General features: G+C 52.4%; 1 protein-coding gene across 1 annotated transcript in view; it reads right to left on the bottom strand.

Annotated features, from left to right (window-relative positions):
• LOC141264608 (obscurin-like) overlaps positions 1-20,963 on the bottom strand; it is an 870,641-nt gene that overhangs the window by 822,702 nt on the left and 26,976 nt on the right. Inside the window, exons 5-10 of the mRNA XM_073676886.1 lie at positions 15,520-15,589; positions 12,354-12,391; positions 12,123-12,239; positions 11,746-11,894; positions 10,609-10,809; positions 10,240-10,322 (exon numbers count right to left, since the gene is read on the bottom strand). Coding sequence (XP_073532987.1) covers positions 10,240-10,322; positions 10,609-10,809; positions 11,746-11,894; positions 12,123-12,239; positions 12,354-12,391; positions 15,520-15,589 — 658 coding nt within the window. The remainder of the gene's footprint in view (positions 1-10,239; positions 10,323-10,608; positions 10,810-11,745; positions 11,895-12,122; positions 12,240-12,353; positions 12,392-15,519; positions 15,590-20,963) is intronic.

Below are 20,963 nucleotides of genomic sequence, written 5' to 3'. Positions count from 1 at the left end.
TACATGGAACACATACTACAGGGAAAGCATACTACAGGGAACGCGTATTACATGGAACGCGTATTACATGGAACGCGTATTACATGGAACGCATATTACATGGAACGCGTATTACATGGAACGCATACTACAGGGAAGGCGTATTACAGGGAACGCATACTACAGGGAACGCATATTACATAGAACGCATACTACAGGGAACGCGTATTACAGGGAACGCATACTACAGGGAACGCATATTACATGGAATGCATACTACAGGGAACGCGTATTACAGGGAACGCATACTACAGGGAACGCATATTACATGGAACGCATACTACAGGGAACGCATATTACATGGAATGCATACTACAGGGAACGCGTATTACAGGGAACGCATACTACAGGGAACGCGTATTACATGGAACACATACTACAGGGAACACGTATTACAGGGAACGCATACTACAGGGAACGCATACTACAGGGAACGCATACTACAGGGAACGCGTATTACATGGAACACATACTACAGGGAACGCGTATTACATGGAACGCGTATTACATGGAACGCGTATTACATGGAACGCATACTACAGGGAACGCGTATTACAGGGAACGCATACTACAGGGAACGCATATTACATGGAACGCATACTACAGGGAACGCGTATTACAGGGAACGCATATTACAGGGAACGCATATTACATGGAACGCATACTACAGGGAACGCATACTACAGGGAACGCATACTACAGGGAACACATATTACATGGAACGCGTATTACATGGAATGCATACTACAGGGAACGCATACTACAGGGAACGCGTATTACATGGAACACATACTACAGGGAAAGCATACTACAGGGAACGCGTATTACATGGAACGCGTATTACATGGAACGCGTATTACATGGAACGCATATTACATGGAACGCATATTACATGGAACGCATACTACAGGGAACGCATACTACAGGGAACGCATACTACATGGAACGCATATTACATGAAACGCATACTACAGGGAACGCGTATTACATGGAACGCATACTACAGGGAACGCATATTACATGAAACGCATACTACAGGGAACGCATACTACATGGAACGCATACTACATGGAACGCATATTACATGAAACGCATACTACAGGGAACGCGTATTACATGGAACGCATACTACAAGGAACGCATACTACAGGGAACGCATATTACATGAAACGCATACTACAGGGAACGCATACTACATGGAACGCATACTACATGGAACACATATTACATGAAACGCATACTACAGGGAACGCGTATTACATGGAACGCATACTATATGGAACGCGTATTACATGGAACGCGTATTACAGGGAACGCATACTACAGGGAACGCATATTACATGGAACGCATACTACAGGTAACGCATATTACATGGAACGCGTATTACAGGGAACGCATACTACAGGGAACGCGTATTACATGGAACGCGTATTACAGGGAACGCATACTACAGGGAACGCGTATTACATGGAACGCATACTACAGGGAACGCATACTACAGGGAACGCGTATTACATGGAACGCATATTACATGGAACGCATATTACATGGAACGCATACTACAGGGAACGCATACTACAGGGAACGCGTATTACATGGAACGCGTATTACATGGAACACATATTACATGGAACGCATACTACAGGGAACGCATACTACATGGAACGCGTATTACATGGAACGCATATTACATGGAACGCATATTACATGGAACACATACTACAGGGAACGCATACTACAGGGAACGCATACTACATGGAACGCATATTACATGAAACGCATACTACAGGGAACGCGTATTACATGGAACGCATACTACAGGGAACGCATATTACATGAAACGCATACTACAGGGAACGCATACTACATGGAACGCATACTACATGGAACGCATATTACATGAAACGCATACTACAGGGAACGCGTATTACATGGAACGCATACTACAGGGAACGCATATTACATGAAACGCATACTACAGGGAACGCATACTACATGGAACGCCTACTACAGGGAACGCATATTACATGAAACGCATACTACAGGGAACGCATACTACATGGAACGCATACTACATGGAACACATATTACATGGAACACATATTACATGAAACGCATACTACAGGGAACGCGTATTACATGGAACGCATACTACAGGGAACGCATATTACATGAAACGCATACTACAGGGAACGCATACTACATGGAACGCATACTACATGGAACGCATATTACATGAAACGCATACTACAGGGAACGCGTATTACATGGAACGCATACTACAGGGAACGCATATTACATGAAACGCATACTACAGGGAACGCATACTACATGGAACGCCTACTACAGGGAACGCATATTACATGAAACGCATACTACAGGGAACGCATACTACATGAAACGCATACTACAGGGAACGCATATTACATGGAACGCGTATTACAGGGAACGCATACTACAGGGAACGCATACTACAGGGAACGCATATTACATGGAACGCATATTACATGGAACGCATACTACAGGGAACGCATACTACAGGGAACGCATACTACAGGGAACGCGTATTACATGGAACGCGTATTACATGGAACGCATATTACATGGAACGCATACTACAGGGAACGCATACTACATGGAACGCGTATTACATGGAACGCGTATTACATGGAACGCATATTACATGGAACGCATACTACAGGGAACGCATACTACAGGGAACGCATACTACATGGAACGCATATTACATGAAACGCATACTACAGGGAACGCGTATTACATGGAACGCATACTACAGGGAACGCATATTACATGAAACGCATACTACAGGGAACGCATACTACATGGAACGCATACTACATGGAACGCATATTACATGAAACGCATACTACAGGGAACGCGTATTACATGGAACGCATACTACATGGAACGCATACTACAGGGAACGCATATTACATGAAACGCATACTACAGGGAACGCATACTACATGGAACGCATACTACATGGAACACATATTACATGAAACGCATACTACAGGGAACGCGTATTACATGGAACGCATACTACAGGGAACGCATATTACATGGAATGCGTATTACAGGGAACGCATACTACAGGGAACGCATACTACAGGGAACGCATATTACATGGAACGCATATTACATGGAACGCATACTACAGGGAACGCATATTACATGGAACGCGTATTACAGGGAACGCATACTACAGGGAACGCGTATTACATGGAACGCGTATTACAGGGAAAGCATACTACAGGGAACGCATACTACAGGGAACGCATACTACAGGGAACGCGTATTACATGGAACGCATATTACATGGAACGCATATTACATGGAACGCATACTACAGGGAACGCATATTACATGGAACGCGTATTACAGGGAACGCATACTACAGGGAACGCGTATTACATGGAACGCGTACTACAGTGAACGCATACTACAGGGAACGCGTATTACATGGAACGCATACGACAGGGAACGCATACTACAGGGAACGCGTATTACATGGAACGCATATTACATGGAACGCATATTACATGGAACGCATACTACAGGGAACGCATACTACAGGGAACCCGTATTACATGGAACGCGTATTACATGGAACACGTATTACATGGAACGCATATTACATGGAACGCATACTACAGGGAACGCATACTACGGGTAACGCATAATACGGGGAACGCATAATACGGGGAACGCATACTACAGGGAACGCATAATACGGGGAACGCATACTACAGGGAACGCATACTACAGGGAACGCGTATTACATGGAACGCGTATTACATGGAACGCGTATTACATGGAACGCATATTACATGGAACGCATACTACAGGGAACGCATACTACGGGTAACGCATAATACGGGGAACGCATACTACAGGGAACGCATAATACGGGGAACGCATACTACAGGGAACGCATACTACAGGGAACGCGTATTACATGGATCGCGTATTACATGGAACGCATATTACATGGAACGCATATTACATGGAACGCGTATTACATGAAACGCATACTACAGGGAACGCGTATTACATGGAACGCATACTACAGGGAACGCATATTACATGGAACGCGTATTACAGGGAACGCATACTACAGGGAACGCATATTACATGGAACGCATATTACATGGAACGCATACTACAGGGAACGCATATTACATGGAACGCGTGTTACAGGGAACGCATACTACAGGGAACGCGTATTACATGGAACGCGTATTACAGGGAACGCATACTACAGGGAACGCGTATTACATGGAACGCATACTACAGGGAAGGCATACTACAGGGAACGCGTATTACATGGAACGCATATTACATGGAACGCATATTACATGGAACGCATATTACATGGAACGCATATTACATGGAACACATATTACATGGAACGCATACTACAGGGAACGCATACTACAGGGAACGCATATTACATGGAACGCATACTACAGGGAACGCATACTACAGGGAACGCGTATTACATGGAACGCATATTACATGGAACGCATATTACATGGAACGCATACTACAGGGAACGCATACTACAGGGAACGCGTATTACATGGAACGCGTATTACATGTAACGCATATTACATGGAACGCATACTACAGGGAACGCATACTACGGGGAACGCATAATACGGGGAACGCATAATACGGGGAACGCATACTACAGGGAACGCATAATACGGGGAACGCATACTACAGGGAACGCATACTACAGGGAACGCGTATTACATGGAACGCATACTACAGGGAACGCATACTACAGGGAACGCATACTACAGGGAACGCGTATTACATGGAACGCATACTACAGGGAACGCGTATTACATGGAACGCTTATTACATGGAACGCATACTACAGGGAACGCGTATTACATGGAACGCGTATTAGATGGAACGCATACTACAGGGAACGCATACTACAGGGAACGCATACTACAGGGAACGCGTATTACATGGAACGCATACTACAGGGAACGCATACTACAGGGAACGCATACTACAGGGAACGCGTATTACATGGAACGCATACTACAGGGAACGCATACTACAGGGAACGCGTATTACATGGAACGCATATTACATGGAACGCATACTACAGGGAACGCGTATTACATGGAACGCGTATTAGATGGAACGCATACTACATGGAACGCGTATTACATGGAACACATATTATGTGGAACGCATAATACGGGGAACGCATAATACGGGGAACGCATATTACATGGAACGCATACTACATGGAACGCGTATTACATGGAACGCATATTACATGGAACGCATACTACAGGGAACGCATACTACGGGGGAACGCACAATACGGGGAACGCATATTAAATGGAACGCATACTACAGGGAACGCATATTACATGGAACGCATACTACAGGGAACGCATACTACAGGGAACGCATACTACGGGGGAACGCATAATACGGGGAACGCATATTACATGGACCGCATACTACGGGGAACGCATATTACATGGAACGCATAATACAGGGAACGCATACTACAGGGAACGCATAATACAGGGAACGCATAATACAGGGAACGCATACTACGGGGAACGCATATTACATGGAACGCATACTACGGGGAACGCATACTACGGGGAACGCATACTACGGGGAACGCATATTACGTGGAACGCATAATACGGGGAACGCGTATTACATGGAACACGTATTACATGGAACGCATACTACAGGGAACGCGTATTACATGGAACGCATACTACAGGGAACGCATATTACATGGAACGCGTATTACATGGAACGCATATTACATGGAACGCATATTACATGGAACGCATATTACATGGAACACGTATTACAGGGAACGCATACTACAGGGAACGCGTATTACATGGAACGCGTATTACAGTGAACGCATACTACAGGGAACGCGTATTACATGGAACGCATACTACCGGGAACGCATACTACAGGGAACGCGTATTACATGGAACGCATATTACATGGAACGCATATTACAGGGAACGCATACTACAGGGAACGCATACTACAGGGAACGCATACTACATGGAACGCGTATTACATGGAACGCATATTACATGGAACGCATACTACAGGGAACGCATACTACGGGTAACGCATACTACGGGGAACGCATAATACGGGGAACGCATACTACAGGGAACGCATAATACGGGGAACGCATACTACAGGGAACGCATACTACAGGGAACGCGTATTACATGGAACGCATACTACAGGGAACGCATACTACAGGGAACGCGTATTACATGGAACGCATACTACAGGGAACGCATACTACAGGGAACGCGTATTACATGGAACGCATATTACATGGAACGCATATTACATGGAACGCGTATTACATGGAACGCGTATTACATGGAACGCGTATTACATGGAACGCATATTACATGGAACGCATATTACATGGAACGCATACTACATGGAACACGTATTACATGGAACGCATATTACATGGAACGCATACTACAGGGAACGCGTATTACATGGAACGCATATTACATGGAACGCATACTACAGGGAACGCATACTACAGGGAACGCGTATTACATGGAACGCGTATTACATGGAACGCATACTACAGGGAACGCATACTACAGGGAAAGCATACTACAGGGAAAGCATACTACAGGGAACGCGTATCACATGGAACGCGTATTACATGGAACGCGTATTACATGGAACGCGTATTACATGGAAGGCGTATTACGTGGAACGCATATTACATGGAACGCGTATTACATGGAACGCATATTACATGGAAGTCGTATTACGTGGAACGCATATTACATGGAACGCATAATACGGGGAACGCATATTACATGGAACGCATAATACAGGGAACGCATAATACGGGGAACGCATAATACAGGGAACGCATATTACATGGAACGCATAATACGGGGAACGCATATTACATGGAACGCATAATACAAGGAACGCATAATAAGGGGAATGCATACTACAGGGAACGCATAATACGGGGAACGCATATTACATGGAACGCATATTACATGGAACGTATACTACAGGGAACGCATACTACATGGAACGCATACTACAGGGAACGCATAATACGGGGAACGCATACTACAGGGAACGCATAATATCTGGAACGCATACTACGGGGAACGCATACTACGGGGAACGCATAATACGGGGAACGCATATTACATGGAACGCATATTACAGGGAACGCATAATACGGGGAACGCATACTACAGGGAACGCATAATCTGGGGAATGCATACTACGGGGAATGCATACTACGGGGAACGCATAATACGGGGAACGCATAATACGGGGAACGCATATTACATGGAACGCATATTACATGGAACGCATACTACAGGGAACGCGTATTACATGGAACGCATACTACAGGGAACGCGTATTACATGGAACATGTATTACATGGAACGCATACTACAGGGAACGCGTATTACATGGAACACGTATTACATGGAACGCATATTACATGGAACGCATATTACATGGAACGCGTATTACATTGAACACGTATTACATGGAACGCATATTACATGGAACGCATACTACAGGGAACGCATACTACAGGGAACGCATATTACATGAAACGCATACTACAGGGAACGCATACTACGGGGAATGCATAATCCGGGGAACGCATAATACGGGGAACGCATAATACGGGGAACGCATATTACATGGAACGCGTATTACATGGAACGCGTATTACATGGAACGCGTATTACATGGAACGCGTATTACATGGAACACATATTACATGGAACGCATATTTCATGGAACGCGTATTACATGGAACGCGTATTACATGGAACGCATATTACATGGAACACGTATTACATGGAACGCATAATACGGGGAACGCATAATACGGGGAACGCATATTACATGGAACGCATATTACATGGAACACGTATTACATGGAACGCATAATACGGGGAACGCATAATACGGGGAACGCATAATACGGGGAACGCATATTACATGGAACGCGTATTACATGGAACACATATTATGTGGAACGCATAATACGGGGAACGCATAATACGGGGAACGCATATTACATGGAACGCATACTACATGGAACGCGTATTACATCGAACACATATTACGTGGAACGCATAATACGGGGAACGCATAATACGGGGAACGCATATTACATGGAACGCATACTACAGGGAACGCATACTACGGGGGAATGCATAATACGGGGAACGCATATTACATGGAACGCATACTACAGGGAACGCATATTACATGGAACGCATACTACAGGGAACGCATACTACGGGGGAACGCATAATACGGGGAACGCATATTACATGGACCGCATACTACGGGGAACGCATATTACATGGAATGCATAATACAGGGAACGCATACTACAGGGAACGCATAATACAGGGAACGCATAATACGGGGAACGCATACTACAGGGAACGCATACTACGGGGAACGCATACTACAGGGAACGCATACTACGGGGAACGCATATTACATGGAACGCATACTACGGGGAACGCATACTACGGGGAACGCATATTACGTGGAACGCATAAAACTGGGAACGCGTATTACATGGAACACGTATTACATGGAACGCATACTACAGGGAACGCGTATTAAGTGGAACGCATATTACATGGAACACATACTACAGGGAACGCGTATTAAGTGGAACGCATATTACATGGAACACATACTTACGCCTACTTGGAGCGCACGCCATCAACAGTCGCTCACGATGCATCTGTTCCAATATAGTGTTTTACCCACCAACCACTGACGTAACTTCTGCGAGTTGCGGGGTTTTCTCTATTTCTATTGGTTCTCAAAACTAGTTCCACTCGGCCTTCTCCCTCCTTATATATCCAGTCCTCATAGCACACATAGGAACAAGCCGTGGATACGGCTTTCACTGACGCCACTGTATACGTCTCTGTCCGGACTGGGGTCTCTCTCTGTAATTCTAATTTACTTTCACTTTTCTGTGACACGGTCACTTACATTCAATGGGGTCCTTCATGTTCCTTTCTCAGAAGATTTCCCTATTGGACACAGAGTCCTCCTATTTCTCCTTCCTCCCTTACCTGTGCAGTCGGGTGGGTAAGTTAATCTCTTACATATGTGACAGGGTCACTGGTATGGTATATAAGGGAAGGTATGTGTCACACAGGTTGCTGGCCTGTGTGAACTGAAACCAATAAACTTTCTGCCAGCATGTTATATGCTGGGGGGGTTAACTCACTTAAAGGGTGCAGTTTTATGGGAACTCATTCCCCATACCTCCACCTCAGGGTGCGGCTGAGCAATGTTTAAATGCTCAGTCACCATTTTTTTTCTGTTGCTGTGTTTGGAAATGCAAGGTCTCCAGACTGGACAGCCATAGCTCAGGAAAGAGCTGAAGGCTGGACATAACCGGTGTGGGCGAACCGCACACACACATATGGACTGTTATTGTTTATATTTTGTTTGTCGTTTTGTCAGTAAGGCCGTGTTTATTTTGCTGGAGCAGCAAAGCTTTATGCCATATAATAAAGCCTGCAGAGTAAACCCGGGTTCCTGAGTCTACTTCCGGAAGTGGCCGAGTGAGTCGTATTGCCACACATATTATTATACTGATTCATTTTTTCTATTTATCCAGAATGTGTTAGTTAATTTCTGTCTCTAGTGCATGCAATTTTGCAAAACACTATTGTAGATCCTCTGCAATATTTTTAGCTCATTTTTCTATTTGACAAGCTGTGATTTGTGTGACATTTGTCAGTAGTGACGTTCTGATTATATCTTTCTGTAGAGTATACTGATGAAGGTCATTGGTGACTGAAACGTCTACATTGTATTACTCAATATTTTGATGAAATTAGCCTATTTATGAGTGCCACATCTCTATATTATATACCACTGATACTAGTGACATCATCAGTGACACCAGTGACATTAGTGACATCAGTGACGTCACTGACACCAATGATGTCATCAGTGATGTAATCCAATGATACCAGTGATGATGTCAGTGATGTGAGAAAAAAAACAGATGTTGATTGTCATCAGTGACATCATCAGTGACACCAGAGAACCCAGTGACATCACTGACGTCATCAGAGTTGGGTTTCTGTTACCTGAGCCTCTTCTTGTATTCTTCTTCGGACATGGCCTCTCCTGGATAGTCCGCGGTGTCTCCTGCCCCCCACTCCGATGACAACTAGAAAGAAAACAAGGACATCACCAAACTTATAGGACTGGAGCGGGAACTGTGGGGAGTCACTCTAACTGACTGATGGTGGGGGTCTGACCTAACCGCAGAACCAGGGACCCCCGTACTACATGACGGCCATGTGCAGGGAGTTATATAGTCAGCTATAAAAGCTTTTCCTGATAAGCCGGACCCCGGGGTAGCCCCCCAACGGTACACACTGCAGACACGGTTGACTTATCGGGTGTCAGACTCCACCCCTCCCCCACCACGTGCATGGTCATGTGACCCTCACCTTCAGCCGTTTGTCCAGGTACGCGGGCGACACCCAGCCCTGGCGGGAGGCGCTGAATTTTGTGGGTTTGGTTCGGACGAGCCACTTGAGCGGATGCGCGGAGTCCAGGACCTCCACGTACTGCCCCTCCTTCAGGGTGACCGCCTCCTTGTCGCCTGTTACAGGGTTGTAATCCGCCGTCGCCATGTAGATGTCAAAGATCTGTGAACGTAGAAGTCACATAGGTGGGGAGACCATGGGAAACACTGAGACCCCCAGAGGAGTCCAGATATAAGGGGCACTAACCACCCCTGAGGTGTCCAGATATAGGGGGCACTGACTCCATAGAGGAGTCCAGATAAAGGGGGCACTGACCACCCCTGAGGTGTCCAGCTATAGGGGGCACTGACCACCCATGAGGTGTCCAGATATAGGGGGCACTGTCGCCCCCCCCAGAGGAGTCCAGATATAGGGGGCACTGACCCCTCTTGAGGTGTCCAGATATAGGGGGCACTGACTCCACAGAGGAGTCCAGATATAGGGGGCACTGACGACCCCTGAGGTGTCCAGATATAGGGGGCAGTGACTCCACAGAGGAGTCCAGATATAGGGGGCACTGACCACCCCTGAGGTGTCCAGATATAGGGGGCACTGACTCCACAGAGGAGTCCAGATATAGGGGGCACTGACCACCCATGAGGTGTCCAGATATAGGGGGCACTGTCCCCCCCCCAGAGGAGTCCAGATATAGGGGGCACTGACCCCCCCTGAGGTGTCCAGATATAGGGGGCACTGACCACCCCTGAGGTGTCCAGATATAGGGGGCACTGACTACACAGAGGAGTCCAGATATAGGGGGCAGTGACTCCACAGAGGAGTCCAGATATAGGGGGCACTGACCCCCCCTGAGGTGTCCAGATATAGGGGGCACTGACCCCCCCTGAGGTGTCCAGATATAGGGGGCACTGACCCCCCCTGAGGTGTCCAGATATAGGGGGTAGTGACTCCACAGAGGAGTCCAGATATAGGGGGCACTGACAACCCCTGAGGTGCCCAGATATAGGGGGCAGTGACTCCACAGAGGAGTCCAGATATAGGGGGCACTGACCACCCCTGAGGTGTCCAAATATAGGGGGCATTGACCTCCCCAGGTCTCACCTCTCCTCTGGAGTCTCCGTCCTCAGACTCAGATGAGGACTCCACAGCGATGGAGGATGGCCGGGACCTGCCGTGTCGCGGGGAGGCAGATGGCGTCTTGGTCTCATCGTCACTGTCCATGCCGGGCATCCCGGGCACACGGAGCGAGGCTGCCAGGAAACAGAGTAGAATTCTGAGGATCGGTGTCCAGACTTCTCACCAGGATATCAGAGAGGCTGACCCTATCCTGGGCCGGACCTGTCACTTTCCCATGACTAGCCATTGTAGCCTGTAAGGTCCTGGATATATTCAAGGTTGGGGGCCACCATCCAGGGACCCCAGAACAGTGCCATGCAGAGGGGCAGCCGGCAGTGCGGACACCCACTATTGCTCTTTACCTTGGCTAATTTTTGCAGAGACCATTTCTGTAATTTGTGACGTCAGTTTCTGGAAAAACTCCTCTGTCCCCACATCCAATAGTGAAATCTGCGGCTTCTGCGCCATTCTGGAGCCGTCTGTGAAATCAGTGCAAACAAAGAGTTAATCCAAATATCAATCAGGAGGCGGGAAACATGAGGAGCAAAGGCGTCACCGGGCCCTGGAATACACCGCCATCACCGGACACTCACCGTCAGCCTCCGGGAGCTGCTCCGAGACCCCGGTCACCCTGTAAAACAATGAGAGTCACTGAAGAGGGAGAATGCCCGGAGATGCGGGGCAACGCTGCACCACGGGGAGGAGCGGCATCCGGAGATGGGGGGGCAACACTGCACCACGGAGAGAAGGAACACGCGCTGGGAGATGGGGGTAACACTGCACCATGGGGAGGGAGGAGCAGTGCCCGGAGATGGGAGGGCAACACTGCACCACGGAGAGAAGGAACACGCGCTGGGAGATGGGGGTAACACTGCACCACGGGGAGGGAGGAGCAGTGCCTGAAGATGGGGGGCAACGCTGTACCATGAGGAGGGAGGAGCAGCGCCAGAGATGGGGGGCAACACTGCATTACGGGAAGGGCGGAACAGTGCCCGGAAATGGGGGCAATGCTGCACCACGGGGAGGGAGGAGCAGTGCCCGGAGATGGGGGGGGGCAACGCTGCACCATGGAAAGGAAGTAGCAGTGCCAGAGATGGGGGGCAACATTGAACCATGGGGAGGGAGGAGCAGCGTCCGGAGATAACGAGCAACGCTGAACCACGGGGAGGGAGGAGCGGCATCCAGAGATAGGGGGCAACGCTGTACTACGGGGAGGGAGGAGCAGTGCCTGGAAATGGGGGCAACACTGCACTACGGGGAGGGAGGAGCAGTGCCCGGAAATAGGGGCAACGCTGCACCACGGGAGGGAGGAGCAGTGCCCGAAGATGGGGCAACGCTGCACTATGAGGAGGGAGGAGCAGCGCCAGAGATGGGGGACAACACTGCATTACTGCACCACGGGGAGGGAGGAGTGGCATCCAGAGATAGGGGCAACACTGAACCACGGAGAGAAAGGAGAAGCGTCCGGAGATAGCGGGCAACCCTGAACCATGGGGAGGGAGGAGCAGTATCCGGCTATAGGGGGCAACGCTGCACCATGGGGAGGGAGGAGCAGTGCCCAGAGATGGGGGACAACACTGCACCACGGAGAGGGAGGAGCGGCATCTGGCTATAGGGGACAACGCTGCACCACGGGCAGGGAGGAGCAAAGTCCGGAGATGGGGGGCAACACTGCATCACGGGGGTTTGGGGGAGTGGCGTCCGGAGATGGGGGATAACGCTGCACCACAGAGAGAAGGAACACGTGTCGGGAAATGGGGGACAACACTGCTCCACGGGTGGGGGGGAGCGGCATCCCAAGATGGGGACAACGCTGCACCACGGAGAGGAGCGGTGTCCGGAGATGGGGGGCAACACTGCACCAGAGAGAGAAGGAACATGCGCCGGGAGATGGGGTGCAACACTGCACCATGGGGAGGAGTGGCATCCAAAGATGGGGGCAAAGCTGCACCACGGGGAGGGAGGGGCAGTGCCTGGAAATAGTGGGCAACGCTGAACAACGAGGAGGAAGGAGTGGCATCCGACTATACGGAGCAATGCTGCACCACAGGGAGGGAGAAGCAGCATCCGGAGATAGGGGGCAATGCTGGGGTCCAGTACTACAGAGAAGTAGAATGGGGGGTCCAGTACTACAGAGAAGTAGAATGGGGGGTCCGGTACTAGAGAGCCATAGAATGGGGAGTCCGGTACTACAGAGCAGTAGAATGGGGGGTCCGGTACTACAGAGCCGTATGATGGGGTCCGGTACTAGAGTCATATGATTGGGGTCCGGTACTGCAGAGTTGTAGAATGGGGATTCCGGTACTACAAAGCGGTAGAATGAGGGGTCAGGTACTATAGAGCCGTATGATGAGGGTTCCAGTACTACACAGACATTGAATGGGGTTCCGGTACTACAGAGCCGTATGATGGGGGTCTGGTACTACAGAGCCGTATGATGCGGGGTCCGGTACTACAGAGCTGTATGATGGGGTGTCCGGTACTACAGAGCCGTATGATGGGGGGTCCAGTACTACAGAGCCGTATGATGGGGAGCCCAGTACTACAAAGCAGTGTGATGGGGGGTCCGGTACTACAGAGCATTGCGATGGGGGTCCGGTACCACAGAGCTGTAGAATGGGGGTCCGGTACTACAGAGCAGTGTGAGGGGGGTCTGGTACTACAGAGCCTTTAGATGGGGGTCCGTTACTACAGAGCATTATGATGGGGGTCCAGTACCACAGAGCTGTAAAACGGGGGGTCCGGTACTACAGAGCTGTGTGATGGGGGATCCTGTACTACAGAGAAGTGTGATAGAGGGTCCGGTACTACAGAACCGTAGAATAGGGGGTCCAGTACTACAGAGCATTGAGATGGGGTCCGGTACTGCAGAGCCTTGTGATGGGGGTCTGGTAATACAGAGCAGTGTAATGGGGGGTCCGGTACTACAGAGCCTTGTGATGGGAGGTGCGGTACTACTGAGCCATATGATGGAGGGTCCGGTACTACAGAGCCATAGGATGGGGGACTAGTACTACAGAGCCGTAGAATGAGGGGTCCGGTACTACAGAGCCGTATGATGGGGGGTCCAGTACTACAGACCCGTATGATGGGGGCCCGGTTCTACAAAGCAGTGTGATGAGGGGTCCGGTACTGGAGAGCATTGCGATGGGCGTCCGGTACCACATAGCTGTAGAATGGGGAGTCCGGTACCACAGAGCAGTGTGATGGGGGGTCCGGTACTACAGAGCATTACTATGGAGGTCCGGTACCACAGAGCGGTATAATGGGGGTCCGGTGCTACAAAGCAGTGTGATGGGGGGACCAGTACTACAAAGCAGTGTGATGGAGGGTCTGGTACTACAGAGCCATAGAATGGGGGGACCGGTACTACAGAGCATTGAGATGGGGTCCGGTACTACAGAACTTTGTGATGGGGGTCCCGTAATACAGAGCATTATGATGAGGGTCCGGTACCACACAGCTGTATAATGGAAGGTCCGGTACTACAGAGCCGTGTGATGGGGGAATACGGTATGACAGAGCTGTATGATGGGGGTCCGGTACTACAGAGCTTTGTGATGGCGGTCTCCGGTACTGCAGAGCCGTAGAATAGGGGGTCTGGAGCTACAGAGCCGTATGATGGGGGTCCGGTACTACAGAGCCTTGTGATGGGGTGGTCCGGTACTGCAGAGTCGTAGAATAGGGGGTCTGGTACTATAGAGCCGTATGAAGGGAGGTCCGGTACTACAGAGCCACATGATTGGGGGGTGCACTCACGCTGGCACAGATGACCTCAATACGTCCTTCACTATCTTGTCCGCTTCTGCCAGGAGCTGCGCATCCTTCTCTGTAACACAAGAATGAGGTTCATCTATCGATCCTCCCTCCAGTGACTGGCACCTCCCTTTTCCCCCTGTGACTGGCACCTTTCCCTATCCCCAGTGACTAGCACCTCTCCTTCACCCCGGTGACTGGCACCTTCTCCTCTCCCACAGTGACTGGCACCTTCTCCTCTCCCCCCAGTGAATGGCACATTCCTCTCCCCCCCCAGTGAATGGCACCTTCCTCTCCCCCCCAGTGAATGGCACCTTCCTCTCCCCCCCAGTGAATGGCACCTTCCTCTCCCCCCCAGTGAATGGCACCTTCCTCTCCCCCCCAGTGAATGGCACCTTCCTCTCCCCCCCAGTGACTGGCATCTTCCCCTACTCCCCAGTGACTGTCACCTTCCCCTACTCTCCAGTGACTGGCACCTTATTCCTTCCAGTTACTGGCACCTTCCTCTCCCTCCCCCCAGAGACTGGAACCTTCTCTTCCCCAGTGACAGGCACCTTCCCCTCCCCCCAGTGACTGGCAGCTTCCCCTCTCCCACAAGTGACTGCCACTTTTCCCTCCCCCCCAGTGACTGGCACCTTCCTCTTCCCCCCAATGACTGCCACCCCCCCGAACCGCAGTGACTGGCACCTTCCCCTCTCCCCCAGTGACTGCCACCTTCGCCTCTCCCCAGTGACAGCCACCTTCCCCTCTCCCCAGTGACTGGCATCTTCCCCTCTCCCCAGTGACTGGCACCTTCCCCTCCCTCCCCAGTGACTGGCACCTTCCCCTCCCTTCCCAGTGACTGGCACCTTCCCCTCCCTCCCCAGTGACTGGCATCTTCCCCTCTCCCCAGTGACTGGCACCTTCCCCTTTCCCCAGTGACTGGCACCTTCCCCTCTCCCCAGTGACTGGCACCTTCCCCTCTCCCCAGTGACTGGCACCTTCCCCTCTCCCCAGTGACTGGCATCTTCCCCTCTCCCCAGTGACTGGCACCTTCCCCTTTCCCCAGTGATTGGCACCTTCCCCTTTCCCCAGTGACTGGCACCTTCTCCTCTCCCCCAGTGACTGGCATCTTTCCCCTCTCCCCAGTGACTGGCACCTTCTCCTACTCACCAGTGACTGGCACCTTCCCTTCTCCACCAGGGACTGGCATCTTCACCTCTATCCCAACGATTGGCACCTTCTCCTCTCCCACAGTGACTGGCATCTTTCCCTCTTCACCAGTGACTGGCACCTTCCCCTCCCCCCCAGTGACTGGCTCCTTCCCCTCTCCCCAGTGACTGGCACCTTCTCCTACTCCCCAGTGACTGGCACCTTCTCCTACTCCCCAGTGACTGGCACCTTCCCCTCTCCCCAGTGACTGGCACCTTCCCCTCTCCCCAGTGACTGGCACCTTCTCCTACTCCCCAGTGACTGGCACCTTGCCCTCTCCCCAGTGACTGGCACCTTCTCCTACTCCCCAGTGACTGGCACCTTCCCCTCTCCCCAGTGACTGGCATCTTTCCCTCTTCACCAGTGACTGGCACCTTCCCCTCCCCCCCAGTGACTGGCTCTTTCCCCTCTCCCCAGTGACTGGCACCTTCTCCTACTCCCCAGTGACTGGCACCTTCGACTACTCCCCAGTGACTGGCACCTTCCCCTCTCCCCAGTGACTGGCACCTTCTCCTACTCCCCAGTGACTGGCACCTTCCCCTCTCCCCAGTGACTGGCACCTTCTCCTACTCCCCAGTGACTGGCACCTTGCCCTCTCCCCAGTGAATGGCACCTTCTCCTACTCCCCAGTGACTGGCACCTTCCCCTCTCCCCAGTGACTGGCACCTTCTCCTACTCCCCAATGACTGGCACCTTCCCCTCTCCCCAGTGACTGGCACCTTCCCCTCTTCCTAGTGACTGGAACCTTCTCCTACTCCCAAGTGACTGGCACCTTCCCGTCTCCCCAGTTACTGGCACCTTCCCCTCTCCCCAGTGACTGGCACCTTCCCCTTTCCCCAGTGCCTGGCACCTTCCCCTCTCCCCCAGTGACTGGCACCTTCCCCTCTCCCCAGTGACTGGCATCTTCCCCTCTCCCCAGTGACTGGCACCTTCCCCTCTCCCCAGTGACTGGCACCTTCTCCTACTCCCCAGTGACTGGCATCTTCCCCTCTCCCCAGTGACTGGCACCTTCCCCTCTCCCCAGTGACTGGCACCTTCCCCTACTCCCCAGTGACTGGCACCTTCCCCTCTCCCCAGTGACTGGCACCTTCTCCTACTCCCCAGTGACTGGCACCTTGCCCTCTCCCCAGTGAATGGCACCTTCTCCTACTCCCCAGTGACTGGCACCTTCCCCTCTCCCCAGTGACTGGCACCTTCTCCTACTCCCCAATGACTGGCACCTTCCCCTCTCCCCAGTGACTGGCACCTTCCCCTCTTCCTAGTGACTGGCACCTTCTCCTACTCCCCAGTGACTGGCACCTTCCCGTCTCCCCAGTGACTGGCACCTTCTCCTACTCCCCAGTGACTGGCACCTTGCCCTCTCCCCAGTGACTGGCACCTTCTCCTACTCCCCAGTGACTGGCACCTTCCCCTCTCCCCAGTGACTGGCATCTTCCCCTCTTCACCAGTGACTGGCACCTTCCCCTCCCCCCCAGTGACTGGCTCTTTCCCCTCTCCCCAGTGACTGGCACCTTCTCCTACTCCCCAGTGACTGGCACCTTCTCCTACTCCCCAGTGACTGGCACCTTCCCCTCTCCCCAGTGACTGGCACCTTCTCCTACTCCCCAGTGACTGGCACCTTGCCCTCTCCCCAGTGAATGGCACCTTCTCCTACTCCCCAGTGACTGGCACCTTCCCCTCTCCCCAGTGACTGGCACCTTCTCCTACTCCCCAATGACTGGCACCTTCCCCTCTCCCCAGTGACTGGCACCTTCCCCTCTTCCTAGTGACTGGAACCTTCTCCTACTCCCCAGTGACTGGCACCTTCTCCTACTCCCCAGTGACTGGCACCTTGCCCTGTCCCCAGTGACTGGCACCTTCTCCTACTCCCCAGTGACTGGCACCTTCCCCTCTCCCCAGTGACTGGCATCTTTCCCTCTTCACCAGTGACTGGCACCTTCCCCTCCCCCCCAGTGACTGGCTCTTTCCCCTCTCCCCAGTGACTTGCACCTTCTCCTACTCCCCAGTGACTGGCACCTTCCCCTCTCCCCAGTGACTGGCACCTTCCCCTCTCCCCAGTGACTGGCACCTTCCCCTCTCCCCAGTGACTGGCACCTTCTCCTACTCCCCAGTGACTGGCACCTTCCCCTCTCCCCAGTGACTGGCACCTTCTCCTACTCCCCAGTGACTGGCACCTTGCCCTCTCCCCAGTGAATGGCACCTTCTCCTACTCCCCAGTGACTGGCACCTTCCCCTCTCCCCAGTGACTGGCACCTTCTCCTACTCCCCAATGACTGGCACCTTCCCCTCTCCCCAGTGACTGGCACCTTCCCCTACTCCCAAGTGACTGGCACCTTCCCGTCTCCCCAGTGACTGGCACCTTCCCCTCTCCCCAGTGACTGGCACCTTCCCCTTTCCCCAGTGCCTGGCACCTTCCCCTCTCCCCCAGTGACTGGCATCTTCCCCTCTCCCCAGTTACTGGCATCTTCCCCTCTCCCCAGTGACTGGCACCTTCCCCTCTCCCCAGTGACTGGCACCTTCTCCTACTCCCCAGTGACTGGCATCTTCCCCTCTCCCCAGTGACTGGCACCTTCCCCTCTCCCCAGTGACTGGCACCTTCTCCTACTCCCCAGTGACTGGCACCTTCCCCTCTCCCCAGTGACTGGCACCTTCTCCTACTCCCCAGTGACTGGCACCTTGCCCTCTCCCCAGTGAATGGCACCTTCTCCTACTCCCCAGTGACTGGCACCTTGCCCTCTCCCCAGTGAATGGCACCTTCTCCTACTCCCCAGTGACTGGCACCTTCCCCTCTTCCTAGTGACTGGCACCTTCTCCTACTCCCCAGTGACTGGCACCTTCCCATCTCCCCAGTGACTGGCACCTTCTCCTACTCCCCAGTGACTGGCACCTTGCCCTCTCCCCAGTGACTGGCACCTTCTCCTACTCCCCAGTGACTGGCACCTTCCCCTCTCCCCAGTGACTGGCATCTTTCCCTCTTCACCAGTGACTGGCACCTTCCCCTCCCCCCCAGTGACTGGCTCTTTCCCCTCTCCCCAGTGACTGGCACCTTCTCCTACTCCCCAGTGACTGGCACCTTCTCCTACTCCCCAGTGACTGGCACCTTCTCCTACTCCCCAGTGACTGGCACCTTCCCCTCTCCCCAGTGACTGGCACCTTCTCCTACTCCCCAGTGACTGGCACCTTGCCCTCTCCCCAGTGAATGGCACCTTCTCCTACTCCCCAGTGACTGGCACCTTCCCCTCTCCCCAGTGACTGGCACCTTCTCCTACTCCCCAGTGACTGGCACCTTCCCCTCTCCCCAGTGACTGGCACCTTCCCCTCTTCCTAGTGACTGGAACCTTCTCCTACTCCCCAGTGACTGGCACCTTCCCGTCTCCCCAGTGACTGGCACCTTCCCCTCTCCCCAGTGACTGGCACCTTCCCCTCTCCCCAGTGACTGGCACCTTCCCCTCTCCCCAGTGACTGGCACCTTCCCCTCTCCCCCAGTGACTGGCACCTTCCCCTCTCCCCAGTGACTGGCACCTTCCCCTCTCCCCAGTGACTGGCATCTTCCCCTCTCCCCAGTGACTGGCACCTTCCCCTCTCCCCAGTGACTGGCACCTTCTCCTACTCCCCAGTGACTGGCACCTTCTCCTACTCCCCAGTGAATGGCACCTTCCCGTCTCCCCAGTGACTGGCACCTTCCCCTCTCCCCAGTGACTGGCACCTTCCCCTTTCCCCAGTGCCTGGCACCTTCCCCTCTCACCCAGTGACTGGCACCTTCCCCTCTCACCCAGTGACTGGCACCTTCCCCTCTCCCCCAGTGACTGGCACCTTCCCCTCTCCCCAGTGACTGGCATCTTCCCCTCTCCCCAGTGACTGGCACCTTCTCCTACTCCCCAGTGACTGGCACTTTACCCTCTCCCCAGTGACTGGCATCTTCCCCTCTCCCCAGTGACTGGCATCTTCCCCTCTTCCCAGTGACTGGCACCTTCCCCTCCCTCCCCAGTGACTGGCACCTTCCCCTCCCTCCCCAGTGACTGGCACCTTCCCCTCCCTCCCCAGTGACTGGCATCTTCCCCTTTCCCCAGTGACTGGCACCTTCCCCTCTCCCCAGTGACTGGCACCTTCCCCTCTCCCCAGTGACTGGCATCTTCCCCTCTCCCCAGTGACTGGCACCTTCCCCTCTCCCCAGTGACTGGCACCTTCCCCTCTCCCCAGTGACTGGCATCTTCCCCTCTCCCCAGTGACTGGCACCTTCTCCTACTCCCCAGTGA

The sequence above is a fragment of the Phyllobates terribilis genome, unplaced genomic scaffold (assembly GCF_046119375.1).
Source record: "Phyllobates terribilis strain yellow unplaced genomic scaffold, ASM4611937v1 Scaffold_4__5_contigs__length_816908805, whole genome shotgun sequence".
Classification (NCBI taxonomy): Eukaryota; Metazoa; Chordata; class Amphibia; order Anura; family Dendrobatidae; genus Phyllobates; species Phyllobates terribilis.
The sequence above is the reverse complement of the archived record's forward strand: the minus strand, read 5'-3'. Positions and strand labels throughout refer to the sequence as shown.